The sequence below is a fragment of the Saccoglossus kowalevskii genome, chromosome 7, assembly GCF_978046115.1.
Source record: "Saccoglossus kowalevskii chromosome 7, keSacKowa6.1, whole genome shotgun sequence".
In the NCBI taxonomy this organism is placed as follows: Eukaryota; Metazoa; Hemichordata; class Enteropneusta; family Harrimaniidae; genus Saccoglossus; species Saccoglossus kowalevskii.
In genome coordinates, this window is record NC_140647.1 from 23,533,460 (window position 1) to 23,552,493 (window position 19,034).

The following is a 19,034-nucleotide window of genomic DNA, read 5'->3' on the forward strand; positions in this document are numbered from 1 at the left end:
TACATCGTGACATTGATAGAATATCCATAATTATTTTGCGAAACACGTACTTTGGCGCTTGTTTTAGCTATTCAAACCTTGGTGGGTGTACTTTTGATCTACAATTTACCAGAGGCGACGGCACGAAATTATGCATGAGAGGGCTAGATCTGAAATCTAGACCCCCTAAAACGCCGTTTTCTGCATTCATTTTAAGGGGCAAATTTAGCTGACACAAAAGGTTTCAGCTGGATTTTCAGGGGACGCCCTTCAACATTTTTTGCGGTACCCTCGTAATAACCTCATATTATCACTATGGCTCAGAACAAAGAGCTAAGGTATTCATTTATTTCCTTGCGCTAAACAGTTTTCTGAACTACACGCTACGTATTTTGCTGACATTCCTTCCCGTAGACTGCTGTGTTCTACTTCTAATGACAACCACCACCAACATATGCGTCCTTTTATCCATGTCCAATAAAGTGATAAATTACATACTACCAGTTGAACGTTTTAAATCCGCAAATTAATTTCTATTGCCTTAGTCACATCTGCAAGATAAACAAATTTCACAAATAATGATAATGTACACATGTATGGCACGTATTTATATTGCCTACAGATGTTATAAAAACGTGTACTGGTAATTAGTACAACTATAAACACAACAAATACACGTATCAACATCAAATGCTAACTCTTCATAGAACTCAGAAGTGCTTATAAAGACTTTTTGAATTGTAAAGGGTAATTTCATTTTGAAGACATTATCTGTTTATAATACATTTACAGTAAATTAATTAACCATTACTCCAGACGTACAGCCGCAGTATAAATGTGGTTTAAAGCGCGGTAGTCGTCACGCTGCGCATGTGTGACACTTGTGTTGATAAACATTGATTTTTCCAGAATCCAATGCGCTCTTCTAATGGAAATCACAAGTATGAGATTTTCTCTGGGCGTGACTTGCAATAATTACCGGTGACTCTTTCGATACCTTCCAATCACCCAAAAATAGCTGATTAAAGCTTGGTAACGTCTCAGTTTGTTTCTGCCTGCGCAACATCCAAAGTCGCCATATTTGTTTATATGAGACCCATATATCTCGCGCATGCGTGGCGCGACGACTACCACCCTTTAATGATACATAAATCGAAATTCATATTTTCAACTTAAATTTACATACCAAAACAGGAGGGCACATCATCACATTTGTAACATGTTCACAATAATCAACACCAGAAATTTACATGGTTTAAATCACATATACAACTGACTTACTTTTTTTCCTTCACTTTCCAGCTTTCTCCAAACTCAACAGCATCGCGTACAACAGCGCCATCCGGTGTTTGGAAGTCATTACGAGTATCACCATCAGCATTTCCCAGCAGCCCACACAGTTTGTTTTTGTAGGCAGACCCAGTGAAGGAAACACTCAAGATGTGCTTCTTGACCGTCCAATTCAGAGTAAACTTGGTATCCATGGAGATAAAGCTCAGCTTGTTTTTTTTATCTTCATGCTGAACATAGATTGCTTGTGCTGCGGTCCCATGTCCTTCGGCTTTTCCCTGTTTATTAGACAATAACCTTAAAGCGGGAGGGTCGTCACCTGCGCACGCGCGAGAATCGAGTCCCAAGCAACAATAATAACACACGCTAAAACCGCAAAGGCTCATGGGTAGCCGCTTGTATGTAAACAATGACACGCTATGGTCATCTGATGCATGAGCAGGTGACGATTCCCCCGCTTTAATTAAAAGCTTGTCCACTGATTTAGTTTTAATTAGACAACAGGTACGGAGAATGTTGTGACGAAATCATGTAGAAAGACAATTCGAATCGGTAAGTCTCGCACATGTCACACGCGATTGTAACGTGAGTTCAGACACGTGTGATTAAAGATCTCTTTTTTCTAGGCGGTTCTTTCTTACAAGCCTCAAAGTGACATTGGTAGTAAAATAGTTATTACGTATCAATTTTGAAATGTTAACAGAAGTCGAAAGGTATCCCAAGGATAGTATGTCCCATGGCGTCAAGACCGTCATTTGACCATGGGTTTGAAAGGCTTATTTCCAAGACATTGGAATCACTTGCGTGATAATTGACATTGTTTTTTTCTTCAAAACTGAGTCTTTGTTGCGCAGTCTCAAAACCTTTCGTCTCGTCACTGTCGCAATTCAAAGCTAACTACTAGTATATCCCTTTTCAAATTGGACAGTTCGTTGGTGCCCGCCATCCACGACCCAAATAGGTTCGAGGAGCTCAGGGAAGATTTAAGATACATAACACAGAAACAACGAGCACTGACATGCTGAACACTTCTGACAAATTTACATTCCTGTGACGCTTCAGGCCGGCCTAAGTAATGACGTTTTTACTGTGTGAAAGCACGAACCAAATTTTAAAATTGTTCATTTAACAAACAAACAAAAATGGGCCGGCCTTAGGCAAGCTAAATAGGAAACAGACTATAATAGAAGGAAATTGAAAGTTTATATATACATTGTATTTCAATTCTTCACTAAAATTAACAAGTTAGTCCCTGTAGAAAAAGGTCTAACAAGTAAACGTTGAGGGCACATTAACAATAGCTGATAGTGTGTCGTTTCACACTGTTGACAATATAACTAAACCATTTTGTACCTAAATCGTAATATCTGCTATCAACTTACGGTAATAACGTCAAGTCCATTGACGATGGCATATTCGTTTCCAACAGTAATGTTAATAGACACGGTTCTCGTCTTGACATGTTCAGCACTACTATCATCTCTGGGCTCAAACATAGTTGTAACTTCAAAATCAGGATTAGGATGTAAACAGTCCTTGAATAGAGTATACCAGCATAGCCCCTGAAAACTATATTTTCTTCCATCAAATGTCGTCATGTGAGGATCACCAGATACACCAGTGTCTACATAATTACAAGACGTGCATTAATTTGAATACACGCTTAAATATATTTATACTGAATGCGTGTGGATATATAGTATTATTTGAAATTCATGAACAATTCATTGAATTACGAATACCATATCGTATTGTTGGGAAAATATTACAACCACGGCCAAAAGTAACAAAGAAGCTGATATGAATAGAAATATATTATAGTTTCATTATTTATGAATATATAAGTTCAATATTGAATGAATCTCAGTCACTCTACTAAGAGAGTGACTGTGAATGAATGGTCTGTATAAGAACGTTATTACGTTTGTGTAACTATTTTAAATTGTCTCTATATCTTTATATTCCACGTAATGTAACTTAAAATTTAACGCTGAAATGAATCAAGGGGTTATAATAAAACAGTTTATGTGTCGGAACACAGCTTGCAACTGTCATGAATTTGTTTTTGCGTATCTGTTGACCGACTTAATTAGCTGATTATTTGCTGAATTGCTGTGTTATGTCTGTCATCGTTTAGACCTATTTGAAGTTTTGGACGGAACTTGGCTCAGTGATTTGGAACTAATTACGAGATAACCGTCGCGATTCTGACAGTTGGTATTCATAGTTATTAATGTAGTGAACGATTAATCAAAAGATATGACGTATTCAATGCTTAGTGTGATTGGCTTTATGATTGAAGGTTACGCCCTAGAGTCTTTTACTGCTTTGTAATTGGTTAGAGTTTTGAAAATGAATAAAGAGAGTTTTGAGTTGGTCTTGAAGAGTACTCCACGATAGACGCAGTCCTGGGCAGTCGAGTCAAGTCCTGGAGAGTCTTGGGGCGAGCCTTGATGCAGTCTAAGAGAGACTTGGTTCAGCCTTGCGATAGTCTTGGGGATTTTTCCCCAGGGCGCCGTGTCTTATAGAGCGCTCGATTGACCGACTAAGACGAGAGCTGAAACGTATTTCGTTGTGTGTGCCTTATTTGACTGTAAAGTATAAGTGACTTCCCCGATCCCGTACCTCAAGGGGACGAGATATAGAGACGAGACGAGTTCCCCCCCCCCGACAAGTGTGGAGAACCCCGAGAGTACAAGAATTTTCCCTTGATACAACTTTAATTTACTAGGTATGTATTTCAGGGAGTTTTCATTCAATCTGAGCTTATTGATTTAATTTAATCAATTGTTCAACTTGCCTGTACAATCCACAGGTTTGCCATCGACATAGAAATCAGCATTACATCCACCACAAAAGTTGGAAATACATTGTGCGTTTGGAAACAATGGACACTTTGTGACTGAGCAAGGATCGGCAAAACACGCAACAATAGGAACACCAGGAGGACATTCAACGTCTGTTTAAAAAAATAATATCATCGCATAATGAGAACTATAGAGTATTAAACGTGCGGAGTTATGTCATACCTACCCAAAATAGAATCGAGATTTTGATACAATACAGACTATTTTATAATTGTGTGTATAATCGTAATACATCGCCTAAACTACCTGGAATAGGTTCCATACAAACGCGACCACATCCATTACTGCAACATTTCTCAGTTGCATCACATTCTCCATCGACAGAGCAAAGTAGATCACAGGTTCCAATAGCAGTCGGAGTGGGACATGTACCGGGTGTTGGAGCTATAAAATGAAACCGGTTTTATTCTCTGGCGGTTAACCTTTGTTTAGTAAATCGATAACTCGCTCGTTCAAAGTTTTCAACACGTACCCCTTTAAATCTGCATTGTTTAGTAACAAAGAAAAATATCGGGTCTAACTGTAATCTCAATGACAGAGTTCAAAAATCACATAAAGAGGTATATCTATACACGATGAAATACTCACAACACGATAACAGAGTACATGTCTCGATTCCATCTTTGCAGTAGCTAAAAAGAATAGAAAATATCGGTGAAAGAAACATATTGCTTAGGAAGAATCAACAACCAGGATAATATCGCCGATTGCAAAACATGAATACAAAAATAAAGTGGCAATGTTGCTCTTATTTATATATGTATATCGTTATTTAATTTCCAAGCTTAAAGTTGTCTTATCAGCACATAGTTACTTAAATTTAGATATAATGGCAAAAATTATCGTTCGAATGTCGGCTGCTTGGTATGTACAATGTATTACTGCCTAGCAGTGACTGCTTTGATGCGATCAACCAGGTTATGTTATTCTTAGTGGCGAACACCCTGAAGACAGGGAAATATCACTCGGATATCTGTTCCTAATTAAAACAGGAAGGTTGTCACCTGCGCACGCGCGGGAATTGAGTCCCAATCATCGACGATAACAAAATACGCTAAAACACAAAGGCTCATGGGTAGACGCTTGTTTGTAAACAATGACACAATATGGCCATCTGACGCATGCGCAGGTGACGACTCCCCCGCTTTAAACATTTTGCGCATTCGTCATTCATTTTGGCTGCATGTTGTTTCTTATCAACGAAAAGATCTTATATGCGAATACCAGCGAGATCACGATGGCCGCGAGACAACCAACGAGACTTGTTTTTCGCCCTTCAACTAGTGCTTCTCCTCAACTCTCGCCGCCTTCTTGTTCTCGACGAGATCTATAATCAAGTAGAGGACAGCTTGCACATCGGTTAATTGCATATATCAGATGTTAACTCGCTTACCTCATCGATATTAATAACTCAAACCTAACATTGAAATAACAAAGACGTATAGACTTCAACGCACATTGAGAACAGATGTTACTGCTAAATTACACAAACGCCACAATAAATGCAAGATCACATCTCGGTTTCAAGTTCCATAAAAACGTATTCTGACCTATCATTCGAATCGCGCCGTTTCACGAGCTCGATGTAAACAAACTCTCCAATGAACCCGTGCGGGATTGCACTTATAAGTCGCGTATTTTACCTCGGTAAATCCATAGATCTGATTGGAGGAGCCTCTAAAGCATGCGACCAATCACGGTTGGCGTAACATGTGGTTATAAATATAATGTAGCTTTGTGTTGCCGTCGCGAACTTGAAGAATTGGCGGCCTTTCCAAAGTTCCCACTTACCAGGATTGTCTTCGGTATGTGGTCTAGTCGAATAAAGGTCGGTCTGTGCAAAATATTAAAGTCATTCCCAAAGTCTAATCAGTTCGTAGTTCTTACCACGGAGACATACAGTTGCTATGTTTTCTGACGAGCGACGGTTGAAAATCTATGTTCATATATAAGCAGAGCATATAGCTTGCATCATACACACGAATATTACCGTGCATTTCAAGATGGTCGTATGCCGTAGCTGTGTTTCTTTAGTGTAGTGTCAAATGGGGAAACAAATTAATAAAAAAAAAGATCTAATCAGTTGGATTTTTAGCCCTCATGTAACAGATATGTCAGCTCAATCTCTAGCCTGTAAACTTGTGTACGTGATGCAGCTGTAACGAGCAATTTGACTGGACAATGTGTTGAAGGAAATGTCTCAAGTATTGCCAGAGAGGGCGCACTTGAATACACGTTTGCTATATACGGTCTGCCAAGGTGTACTGGTGAGGCAATGGCTGGATAAATGAACCTTGTCTGTCGAAGATGATTCTGACCAGCCACATCGATGTTCCCGGACATAAGCAGTCGTCGCACCGCGTCGTTGTCGATATGAGCCCCATAGCGACGTAAACTACGCGTGTAAAAATATTAGTTTACATGAAATGCAAACACGCGACGATCGACTGTGGCGCTTTAATAATATACTAGTATTACATATGATAATGTGCTCACCAAGTGTTGCATCCATCACTTGCCGGATATGACGAACCATCAGGGTGTCCGTTACAGTCTCCGCCTGTAAACACACAAATATAGTAATTGAGAATTGTTTCTATCAAATACATACCAGATGAACTGGATCCTTAATATGTGACATTTAAAGAGGGAGGGTCGTCACCTGCGCACGCGAGGGAATTGAGTTCCAAGCGACGATAACAACACACGCTAAAAACGCAAAGGCTCATGTGTAGACGCTTGTTTATAAACAATGACACACAACGGCCATCTGACGCTTTAACATTTTGTAAATTTTCCCGTCAATTAAGAACGAAAGAATTATATCGACCGAAATTTCCAAATCTAAATCCGTGCGAATAATGTGCTAGTCCAAAAGAAATAAACAAGTGATCGATAAACATATCATACACCTCGTCAAACCGGTGAGTTTAATTGTACGAGGCATGAAGCTAATTGTTTTTAAGCATACATTTTAGGATACTGTGATATTTGCCAATAAGCTAGATGTTTCCCCAAGTAAAAACATAAATACGTCTATAAAAAAAGTACACGTATATCGCTTTAACAATGCAGCGGCAAACTACTTTTAATTGGGATGATTATTTTCCTTTTTATTATAAATAATTAAGAGAAAAACCTTTTCCAAACATGGTGACGTAATTGCGAAATGTAATGCATGCAGAAACAATTATTGGCCAAAATCAAGAAAAATAAAAAATCGCGACAAAAATATTGCCCTGGTCACACTGGTCTCTTTCAGTCACCACCATATTTCAAATAGTTAACCCGTTATAGAAAAATAAAAAAATAATCAACGTGACTGAAACTAGTCTGATATCACTGGATACGAGAGCATGCTGAATACGATTATACGAAAAAATAGAATGTCCACTTTCATAGATATCTATAGTCGACTACATGCGCTCGAAATTCATATTTTACACGCAATGTATACATCCAATAAGGGCGCATGTCGAACACAACGCGTCGTGACGATTGCGTCAATTTTAACTTTTATAGTTTTAAAATGTGTGCTGTGTGACATACTTACCACAGTGCAGAATCGTACATTTCTCTATCCCATTATGGCAAAAACTAAACAAACAGAAAATATTTGCAATAACTATTCGAGAATCATCCCCACTTTATTAAACCTTGAGCAATAGACTAATCGCTTCTTGAATAAGTTAACATTGCCGCTCTACACGGCCAAGAGTTTGATAAAACGCAAAAGGTACGACTCAAAATTGAAAATTGAACGCTAAACTGTTGGTAACGTGTGCTATTAATAATATCACCAACAGCCTGGAGACGTGTCATTTCTACCCCAGTCATTTATATCATACTTTTTAAAGCAATACTATTGTGATGACTGCGCATGTCTCACACAAATATAAATATATATAGCAACTATTTTTTTCTTAGTACTGATACAAGGCCGGTGACAATTTACAACCAAACTATTATATACAAATGCACAGTTACGGATCGTGATCTGCGTTTATTTTATAGCAGCATTGCGTTTCAATGAACTGCATATAATAGACAATTAAAAAACAGAAAAACGAATCAGTCTGTGTTGCATGTACGTCGCGAACCTGAAAACGCGTTTGTTTGTTTTTTATTTATGACTATGCCTTAGCCCGATGGCAGCATTATTCACAGGCGCCACGGGAGTTAATACACAAGACGTCAACCACTGTCGATGCTAAACACCAAAAAAAAAACAACAAAAAAACACAACGCCCATAGTGCGCATAAGCGGTTCCATGTTGAAAACAGGTTAGACTACTAGTATTTTGTCCTCGGTTGTGAGTTTTTAATGAAGGCATTCTCCTCCGTGTACTCGACTTTGTCAGTATATATTATATCAACGAAACTTTTTTCTCTGCCGTATTCTCGACGCTGCAACCAAATTAACACGAAAAATAATGTGTTACAACAATATCATTCCTACCACGTGTTACAGTTGTCGCCTGCTGGATATGATGTACCTTCAGCATGACCGTTACAATCACTGCCTGTGAAAAATATTAATATTTAATATTTGCAGTTGATTTGATATTACATTACAGAATATAATAAGTGACAAGTGAGTACCAAACCATAGTCAAATCAATGAGAAATGAGACCTCAAAGACATAACATATTTATCAACATTTCGTATTAGCTCAACAATTAAATCTGATCATAAATTATGTTTAAAAATGTGAAAAAAGTGAGTTTATTTTCATATTTAATGGTCATAATCGCAGCCATGTGCATATTAAGCGACGTTCATTACCCACACAACAATGACAGCTCATTATATTAGAGATTGCTCGACCCATGTAAAAATCGACACCTTCGCTTGGTTACTAAAACTCCTTTTACATTTTCACACTGGATATCTACTACCCTGGGCTTATTCGTGTTGTCAAATATACACAGCTGAATGAAAAGTCAAATTCACTCACTGATTCATGTATATAATCATTTAAGCTATTTACATCAGAACTGGAAGTAATAGGGTCAAATTCAACTAATTTCCAATACATAACCGATTAAAGAAAACAGAAAAGCAACTGAAAACATAATACAACACACTGTCAGTTCTATGAGTATATTGAACACGACACATGCATTCAAATTGCGTTTTTCTTAAGCAATGGTGTTTACGAATAAGCAATCGTTTTTTTGTATGAAAACAACAACAACAACAACAACAACAACAGCAACAACAACAACAACAACAACAACAACAACAACAACAACAACAACAAGTAGTTAGTCAATAAGAAAGAATACAAAGTATTAGAAATATCTAAATGCTCCGACTAGGTGAATGGTCTGGAAATATCTACCCTATACCCAATAGAATAATGCTGAGCGTTGTGGGGTTTGGACTTTGCCGAAATATGGCCAAATCTATTGAAAGACCTTCTCCAGCAGAAGTTGCGCATATATACCAGGTGTAATAAAACACCACAGTCGCATCGAGATACTTACCACACGCCAACAACGTGCATGTCTCTGTCCCACTATAACAAAAACTAAAAACAAAAACAAAATATTCTGGAATTACCATACGATATAATCACCATCACTATTCACGTATAACCGATAAGTATTTCGAGCTTTACCGAAATGAAATGTACACCTATGTTTACCATTATGTTAAGTGTCACATACTGTATAAACGTGATTCAAATCGGGTGTTATAGTTCTAGTGATCTGTTGGCCATTGTCATTTATTTCTTTCATGTTATTAATCGGTTGACGAATTGCACCACGAAATTCACATTAATTACGTCCGAGATCATTTAGTAAAATATGACATAATTTCAATTTCAATAAAAGTTCCTACGCTGACTTATTCTCCGCTAAATCATAATCTAACTAGATAGCAGTGTCCTATTGTATGTAATATACATCTTACCAAGTATTGCATCCATCATCTGCTGGATATGTTGTACCATCAGCGTGACCATTACAACCACTGCCTGTGAAATGTGCATTAACATTTTTTTGTTTTCCTTTTCTGCAACTGATTCGATATGATATAACGAATGGCAAGCATACATACGTCCATACATACACAATACATCGCTAAATCACATTATTATCAATCGTTTGTTTAGAACGAATCGAAATCTACACTTAGAGCGAATCGAAATCTACACTTGGAGCGAATGGAAATCTATACATAGAGCGAATTGAAATCTACACTTAGAGCGAATGAAAATCTACACATAGAGCGCATGGAAATCTACACTTAGAGCGAATGGAAATCTACACTTAGAGCGCGTGGAAATCTACACTTAGGGCGAATGGAAATCTACACCTTGAGCGAATGGAAATCTACACATAGAGCGAGTGGAAATCTACACTTAGAGCGAATTGAAATCTACACTTAGAGCGAATTGAAATCTACACTTAGAGCGAATGAAAATCTACACATAGAGCGCATGGAAATCTACACTTAGAGCGAATGGAAATCTACACATAGAGCGAGTGGAAATCTACACTTAGAGCGAATGGAAATCTACACTTAGAGCGCGTGGAAATCTACACTTAGGGCGAATGGAAATCTACACCTTGAGCGAATGGAAATCTACACTTAGAGCGAGTGGAAATCTACACTTAGAGCGAGTGGAAATCTACACTTAGAGCGCATGGAAATCTACACTTAGAGCGAATGGAAATCTACACATAGAGCGAATGGAAATCTACACATAGAGCGCATGGAAATCTACACTTAGAGCGAATGGAAATCTACACATAGAGCGCATGGAAATCTACACTTAGAGCGAATTGAAATCTACACTTAGAGCGAATGAAAATCTACACATAGAGCGCATGGAAATCTACACTTAGAGCGAATGGAAATCTACACATAGAGCGCATGGAAATCTACACTTAGAGCGAATGGAAATCTACACATAGAGCGAGTGGAAATCTACACTTAGAGCGAATGGAAATCTACACTTAGAGCGCGTGGAAATCTACACTTTAGGGCGAATGGAAATCTACACCTTGAGCGAATGGAAATCTACACTTAGAGCGAGTGGAAATCTACACTTAGAGCGAATTGAAATCTACACTTAGAGCGGATGGAAATCTACACATAGAGCGAATGGAAATCTACACATAGAGCGAATCGAAATCTGCACTTTTATCTGAACAATTAATTCCGGGCTTGAACCTATGTTTGGAAAGTGAAAATAGTACACATATTTGTTTTTTTAATTTAAATGTTATTGCTAGGAACATAAGGAAGCCAACTAAAATTAACAAAACTGTTTTATATATTCATAAAATAAAAAAAAGTTTTGGCAAAAATCAATTTGATATGATTAAGCAAACACTAATTAATTGATAATGACAAACATTGCTACATTTGTAGTTCGACCAATAATGCTCAGTCCAATGGGTATGTATCATTGTATACATACCACAAACAAAGAATGTACATTGTTCGATCCCATCGTTGCACATGCTGAAAATAATAATAAAAAAAACATTTTGCACTGAATATAATCACCGTTTTTGTGTAAGTCTTTCTCGAGGTATCAGGTAACGAGCGATAGTTTGGTTTATAATGTTGATTGTATTCATATTGTATTTCTATATTATTTTGATCACAATTACCAACGCCTAGGTTTCTATTGGTGGATAATAGAATAATAATAACAAATAACATATAAGTTGAAATCCATATGCTGTGGACGTCACTTTTGACATAATTGATATAGTTATTATTGCAGATTACTTATTTTGCCGTCACGGGTACTAGAGATAGACATGTCGGATTAATACGCATATCCAAGCTCCACTGATTGGAAATGGGAAGCGTGTCGATGTCTAAGCTACTTTATTAGTCCCCGTTCTGACACAGTCCGAAATTGAGGACTTATGGTGTAACCTCTGTGCGTCCGTGCGTCCGGACCTATACCTTAGACACGCCTGGACTGATTAAACTTCACACATACATCCGTCATACATAATATTATACAAATGTACATCAATTTGTTTCACGATCTGATTCAAGATGGCTGAATGGCGACCATTTTTGTGCTGAAAAGGTATCAAAATCAAGCATTTCGTTCAATTTTGGTGCATACATTAGACATCAGATCAATTTCAAAATGGTCGACTGACGGCCGTTTTGTTTTAATGAATGCAGTTCTAGTGCCATATCTGTGACATGCTTTGACTGATTATTTTCAAACTTTATATATTGATCATAGATCATGTCATAGATGTACAGATATATTTGTTTGACTATCTGATTCAAAATGGTCAAGTGACGGCTATTTTTGTGCTAAAAAAATGTGGAACCGAATCTTGGTTGTTTATGAATGGATTTCGTCAAACTTGATGCACGTCATTTTATTTTTCAAATCTGATTCAAAATGGCTGACTGGTGGTCATTTTGTTTTAATGAATGTGGTTCTAGATCTCTGGCATGTTTTGACTTGACAATTTTATATATTCATATATTATATATATATAGATGTATTCAAAATGAACGACTAGTGGCTATTTTGTTTTAAATAATGCTATTCCACAGCAATATCTCTTAATATGCGCATAAAATAGGAGAACATAGATACAACACAAACATGGAAAAAGATTCATACTACATTAACCACGAAATCACGAAACTTGTTTTTAACCCTCAAATAGTACTTCCCTTTTCTCTGCTTCTCGTGTTTGCAAATATCATGGTTTGATATTTCGCAGCAAGAGTGGACGCGATGACGGAGAGAATGTAACGTTATTTGAGATGCAAACAACATACCGTCATGAAGTTTCCAATAACGCATCGTGTCAAAAATAACTCCTTAACAGATTTTATATTTGACAAATACTCGAAAATGTCTAAACTGATTTTTCAGATAAATCCAATTCACAAGTCTGTATTGTTTATTATGCCATGCTTACCAAGTGTTACAGTCATCGCCTTGTGGATATTTTGAACCGCTCGGGTGACCATTGCAATCCATTCCGACTGAAACTAAACAATCCATAAAGAAATTGCAATCAAAATTTAAACACGAATAAATGATATAATGCATAATCAAATCAACCTAAGGTATTTGATCTCAACAGATGCAGCCTTGAAGTCATTGAAATAGTGAAAGGTTAACTTGTCTCAGTTTTTACATGTCGCAAAACAAGCAAAGGCTATCAACAAAACAGTGGTCAGAAAAAGTCTCATTTAGTCTATAATAGAGAATTCTAAGTTACTTTCAAAACCATTGCATATCTACTAAATGTCCCGTTATAGCGTACGAGGCTGGGAAAATATATTCCCATAGGCTTGGAAAAAATAATTAATATTCTTGCTGTAAAGAGTGGACAATTAGTGTTGACGAAATTATGTAAACTATGCTTCAACAATTACTACATCATTTGTCACAATCTTCATAGCTATTTGAAAAAAAATCCTGCTTAAAAAGTAACCTGACATGAACTATAAAGGAATACTGCTATACTTACCACATTCTAATTGTGTACACGTTTCTGCTCCATTATAGCAATAGCTGAAGTGAAACAAAAACAGATGAAGGCTGTAATGATCATATTGACTAAACAACCTTGTGTGGGTACCCGTAAAGTAACCTTCGTGCAATATCAGAAAAAAGTGACAATAAATAAATATTAATATTACATAATATAAATGAATGTTTCAATATTTCAAAATCTAAACGTGTCATACTTGTATACAGAAGCAGTGTACTTGTTCATTATGACGCAAAAAAAATGTTTAAAAAAAACTAGTATTAACACACAAAGTTGTAAAGAACAGTTGTTTGCATTTCCTTGCAAAATGTTCCAGGTGGTGAAATCAGTCAGTTAAGAGTAGAATATTTTAATCTAAATGAATAGTAAACCCAAATGGAGGTAACACATAGACTCAATACGTCAAGGTCATGTTATAAACAAAATATTTGATTTGCCAATGCAAGTGAGACACGTTGTTTTCGAGAGTAACCTTGACATATGGATTGAATTACTTCTCACTTACAACAAGAAACAATTCGTAACATATTTGTTGTACTAAACTCACCAAGTGTTACACTCATCACCCGCTGAATATACTGAACCACTAGCATGACCATCACAGTCAGTTCCACCTCCTGAATATACAATCACATTTAGATGTACTTAAGAAGCAGATAATATCGAATTCGTCTTCAAGACAGCACAGTCGTTGCGCTCCACTAAGATCGATATAGACACACGCAACGGTACCAACGAATGTATAGCTTAATTAAATGTTAAAGATATATTTCAAGCGCCAAAAGGTACAAATGAAATATATTCATTAATACAAATTTAAGTCGAGCCTGGTAACGTTGTTGTCATAACAGATATCCGATGGAGATTGTCGTATACAGCTGTACTCACGTTTGGTTTCTGTCTTCGACAGTTTCAAAAAGTGACTAAGAAATTGCGTCCCGGGATGCATAAAACCTGCAAAACAGTGTAAAACGGATAGTACAGAGTTCGTTGTTCAACTGGGAGGGCACACTACACTACAAAACCTTTTTAATATTTCACTATTCTTAAAAGAAAACAGTAACATTATCAATAACATTCCACTGGTTTCATTGAGTTGATGAGAATCACGTTGAAAGTTGTACTTGTCATTGTAAGTAATTGCACTTAAATGAAAAAAAGTCATTAGATGTGATAAAGTAATGTTAATAGTTTAATCAACTACACCTCAACTATACTACAACTTGACACATAAATTCCTATAAATTCTGACCGCACAGCACGTTAAATAGTATACTCGCATATTTACGTAGATGCTATTTGCCATAATTCATCTGTCGTTTTTTATCCTGACAGATAATTATAGTCTCATCCGTTGTCTGATATGTAAACGCATCTATTTATTTATGTGTAATACTATAATGCTGTTGCAGTGAAGCATAAAGATATGTACTAATCAGGTAATATATTGAGAAACACAAAGAAGAGACGTGTGAAAGACAATAACGTATACTCCATAGACTGTTGTGTCATATGGAACACACAGGGATTAAAATGCTGGCATAAGAATGACGGACAGGTGGATGGAAGCTGCATTAAGCCCCAACTTTGGATTTGGGGCGAACGTAGCCAAACTATTTTTGTTTCACTATTTTTGTTGATTGATCAATGATCCTTTTTGAAATATAACGATACATAGTACTTTTAATGATATTGTCAAGCAACATCTCCATGGAAAACAACACTTCAGAGAACATAAAAATACTCGCACTATACTGAACATGAAAATATATTTTAACATTTAGTAACCCACTGCAGTCAGTTCAAACAATATTCGAGATTATATGAGTATCACTGCCACTGGATATTTTAATTATTAGTAGTATGAAATAATAATACGTTGCCAGTCATCATAAGTATATCACTTGTATATGAGAAATGAAGGACCAATATAGAAAACAATTAACAAAACCTAATGTCTTACTATATAACATTTCTTCACTGGTTAAAAACTCTGATAATGATTGATCTATCTATTCTTCAGCGGGCTTAAGACTGACTGTAGTTGACGGAGGAGAGGTTTCACGCTAGCTACAAGTTTCGTATTTCACATGTACACATTTTATAATGTTATTCTATATATGAATAATTTGTTTGCATACTTGCACACAGTTGACAATAGGTGGGCTTCTTTATACAAGCAATTATTCACCGGATGAATATTGAGGACAGCAATTAATCAATGATTTGTCTATGGCTGTGGTGTTCGTTAAAGACACTTCATATATGACTTTAATCTACACATATACTTTTTTGTCTCTGTGATATATACATTGGAATACACTGTTGTTCCATCTAACGAGTATAAAGTATCGTCTTCGCAAATAACTTCCCATTAACGACAATGAATATAAATGAATTAAAGGCATCCATACTAATTCCGATTACATCTGAATCTGCAAGGCAATGCAAGTTAATTCATGTGTGTAATTTTGATTTTGTCCAATAATTCATGTGATCAATATTATAACTCGTTCAAAATTAAACAAAAAAGTCACCCATCTATGTATGCACGTCACTGAAATATGTGTTGCGGTGGGCATGATGATATAGAATAGGTAACACGTTGTGACAAAGGAGAGATGAGTGAATTACAATAACGCAGAATTCACACCTTTCAAGCGTTCATCCCTTGTGATTTATGTTAAAGACACGCAAAGTACAATACTTGTCTGTCATCTAATCCGTCCATTTGTACAGTATCCGTAATTTTACAGTCAATTTGTTTGTAACGTTGTTTAAATATTATGTGACAAAACGACGCACATTAGAAATGTATAAGATTGACGTTCAAAATATGAACAAACATTTACAATTAACTTTAGAATTGATAGTGCAAATGAGTGTCAGCAATTATTTCAAAAAAATCACTGTAATGTATCTGAATAACACAATCTTTTTTTATCATAAAATGTGTCAATAACAGCCTATATAAATGTAAATAATATACGTCTGATAAATGCATATACACTTATATTCGTACCAATATATTAAAACAATAAATACAATTGTTAAATAAACTGTAATTGAGCATAAACTCTGAATGATTCGTTGCTAGTCAATTAAGAAAAAAATACCAACCTTGTATCTTTCTTTTATGATTGTCTACTTGACGTGCCTGTAGATAATATTATTTCTAAAGTGAACATTCATTGTTGTATTACGACGTATAGAATAAAAAATGGCCCATATTATACACTAAGCATTTAATACTGTTTCGGATCACACTAAATAAAAAAAAAAAAACAATCACAAATAACAAATAGAAGATAATTGTTGAGTAATATTTACGACAAGATAAAAATCAGCACTTACTGTTATAAGCGTAACAATGCATAGCAATGTTAACACAAGTCGTAGGTGGTCGGACATACACATGATTCGTCTGGTTAATATGATGACGCAGGCAGTCTGGACTGTCTTTATATAAGTAATGTCCCACGTGACCAAAGCGTGAGATGATAATTATTACACATTATTATTTGTCTATGCATAATGTAGGCATGTTTCTGATTTGATATTTGCATAAAAATATATACACACATAAGGGTTATCAAGATTTCCACTAATTATACCAAACACTTAATTTGATAAATATCTATGCCCGCGACGGCATCAAACCTTTTTATGATATAAGTTCCTGCATTGCAAATTGATTGATCACGATTTCGCGACGTTGCATATTAGCGTGTGAATACGGAGGATCGCAACGTGATCACGTTCACACGTAAACTACAACGTCTTGGAATGTCGATTCATAAATATTATAAATTGTGAATATACTTTGAATACATTATGACTGATATGTACACAAATGTAGACAATATTGATTATCAGTATACTAAATTAGGTATACCAAGTCCATTGACATTCAATAAATTGTTACAGTTACGAGGACCAACTCTGTAATGTGTACCTTGCTATTGCAATTTTGGTTTGCTTATCTATATCTATATCTTTATCTATATCTATATCTATATCTATGCACTCCGAGTTTCTGTCACTGCGATATGCAATTTGTAAGAAGATGGTTGTTCATGTTATTGAGAGTGATAGGTTAAGGCGTTTTATTTGTAAAACAACATTTGTACTACACCAGCCAAAATAGATGATTATAAGTGTTCCACTTCGCGTTGATGAATGTTTTAATACCTTTGTATCCCTCATAACTTGATGGTATATAAGACATACAGTGGTGGGCGAATAGATCTGTAGAAACTATATCAACACATGATCCCTTATTGTCACACATTACGTTTTATATATATTTAGTGAGATCAAAACGGAAACATGCTGTCAAAACAAAGAGCTTCAACAGTAGGATAAATATACGATATTCATCCCTGTATATAAAGCACAGACAGGACGTGTATAACACAATTACTGGTAACAAATAATCAGCACACTGTACATATGTCGCACTGTTGATGTCTATGTTTCTAACCTCTGTAGAATGTTACCTATTCACCCATGCACATGGCAAGGACAAAGTATCATATAGAATGCAGACAAAATGGAAAAGTCTGTGTGTGATCGTTCATTAAAACCAATGAAAGAAGGAAGCATTGAGGAACATACTAAGCTGAGAATGATGATACAGAAGCATCACAAATTAAATATGTAATGTGAATATTTGAGTAGTTTTTCACAAAGTATGCGTCATGTGTAAACATAATTTGCGATAGGCTGATCGAGTCAATATGAAACTATGTCTATGCCAGCAACCACACATGTGACAACTACAGTGGTGATAATAACCATTTAATACATTACAATTTTTCGTCAGGTTGCTGGAATGAGAAAGAGGGAGCATGTTAAATATTCAGAATGTATATTGCATATATGTTATTTCCGCCTTGATATTTCACTTGTTGGTCAGCCATCTCGAATTTCAAAATGGCACCAACTATAATATATTGCCTTCCATATTCGCCAGCCAAGGTTCATTAATTCGGCCATCGCATGACCAGATGCTACATTTCCAAAAGATATTTGAATGTGCCTCTCCAATAATACTAGAGATATTGTCCAGTCATATTGCTCGTTATAGCTGCATCACAGACAAATTTGTATAGATCTTTTTCCCAGCCAGAGATTGAGCTGACATTTTACCATCTGTTACTTGAGAGCTAAAAATCAATTAAATCAGTCAGTAATTAAACCAATTCAATCAATTAATTTGTTCTCTCATTTTTCAGCTTACAAAAATATGGCCATCGTGAAATGCGCGGACATATTTGTGTGCATGATGCAAGCCATATGCTCTTAGTATAATATCAATGTTCAATCGTCTGCATAGGTTCGTAGAAAGATAAGCTGTCAAAAATGAAGAATCCTATTTCAAAGGCA

At 36.0% G+C, this 19,034-nt stretch overlaps 1 protein-coding gene across 1 annotated transcript; it reads right to left on the reverse strand.

Annotated features, from left to right (window-relative positions):
• Positions 1 to 307: 307 nt before the first annotated feature.
• Positions 308 to 17,078, reverse strand: LOC102810134 (uncharacterized). The gene is made up of 18 exons (XM_085501330.1): positions 17,001 to 17,078; positions 16,767 to 16,803; positions 14,535 to 14,600; positions 14,194 to 14,263; positions 13,623 to 13,666; positions 13,065 to 13,137; positions 11,573 to 11,616; positions 10,057 to 10,120; positions 9,627 to 9,670; positions 8,596 to 8,659; positions 7,690 to 7,733; positions 6,633 to 6,696; positions 4,725 to 4,768; positions 4,383 to 4,520; positions 4,070 to 4,228; positions 2,652 to 2,893; positions 1,261 to 1,547; positions 308 to 530 (listed from the first exon to the last, which is right to left on the reverse strand). Exons 1-18 carry the CDS (start codon positions 17,061 to 17,063, stop codon positions 521 to 523), a joined length of 1,557 nt encoding a protein of 518 aa, XP_085357456.1. The 5' UTR covers positions 17,064 to 17,078; the 3' UTR covers positions 308 to 520.
• Positions 17,079 to 19,034: the final 1,956 nt, after the last annotated feature.

Excerpts from the sequence above, each read along its gene's own strand:
- LOC102810134 (XM_085501330.1), bottom strand. The coding sequence starts at position 17,063 with ATGTGTATGTCCGACCACCTACGACTTGTGTTAACATTGCTATGCATT. Across the intron at positions 13,138-13,622 it reads GTGTACACAATTAGAATGTG|TTTCAGTCGGAATGGATTGC; the intron begins GTAAGTATAGCA and ends TGGATTGTTTAG. Across the intron at positions 8,660-9,626 it reads ATGCACGTTGTTGGCGTGTG|GCAGTGATTGTAACGGTCAT; the intron begins GTAAGTATCTCG and ends TATTTTTCACAG.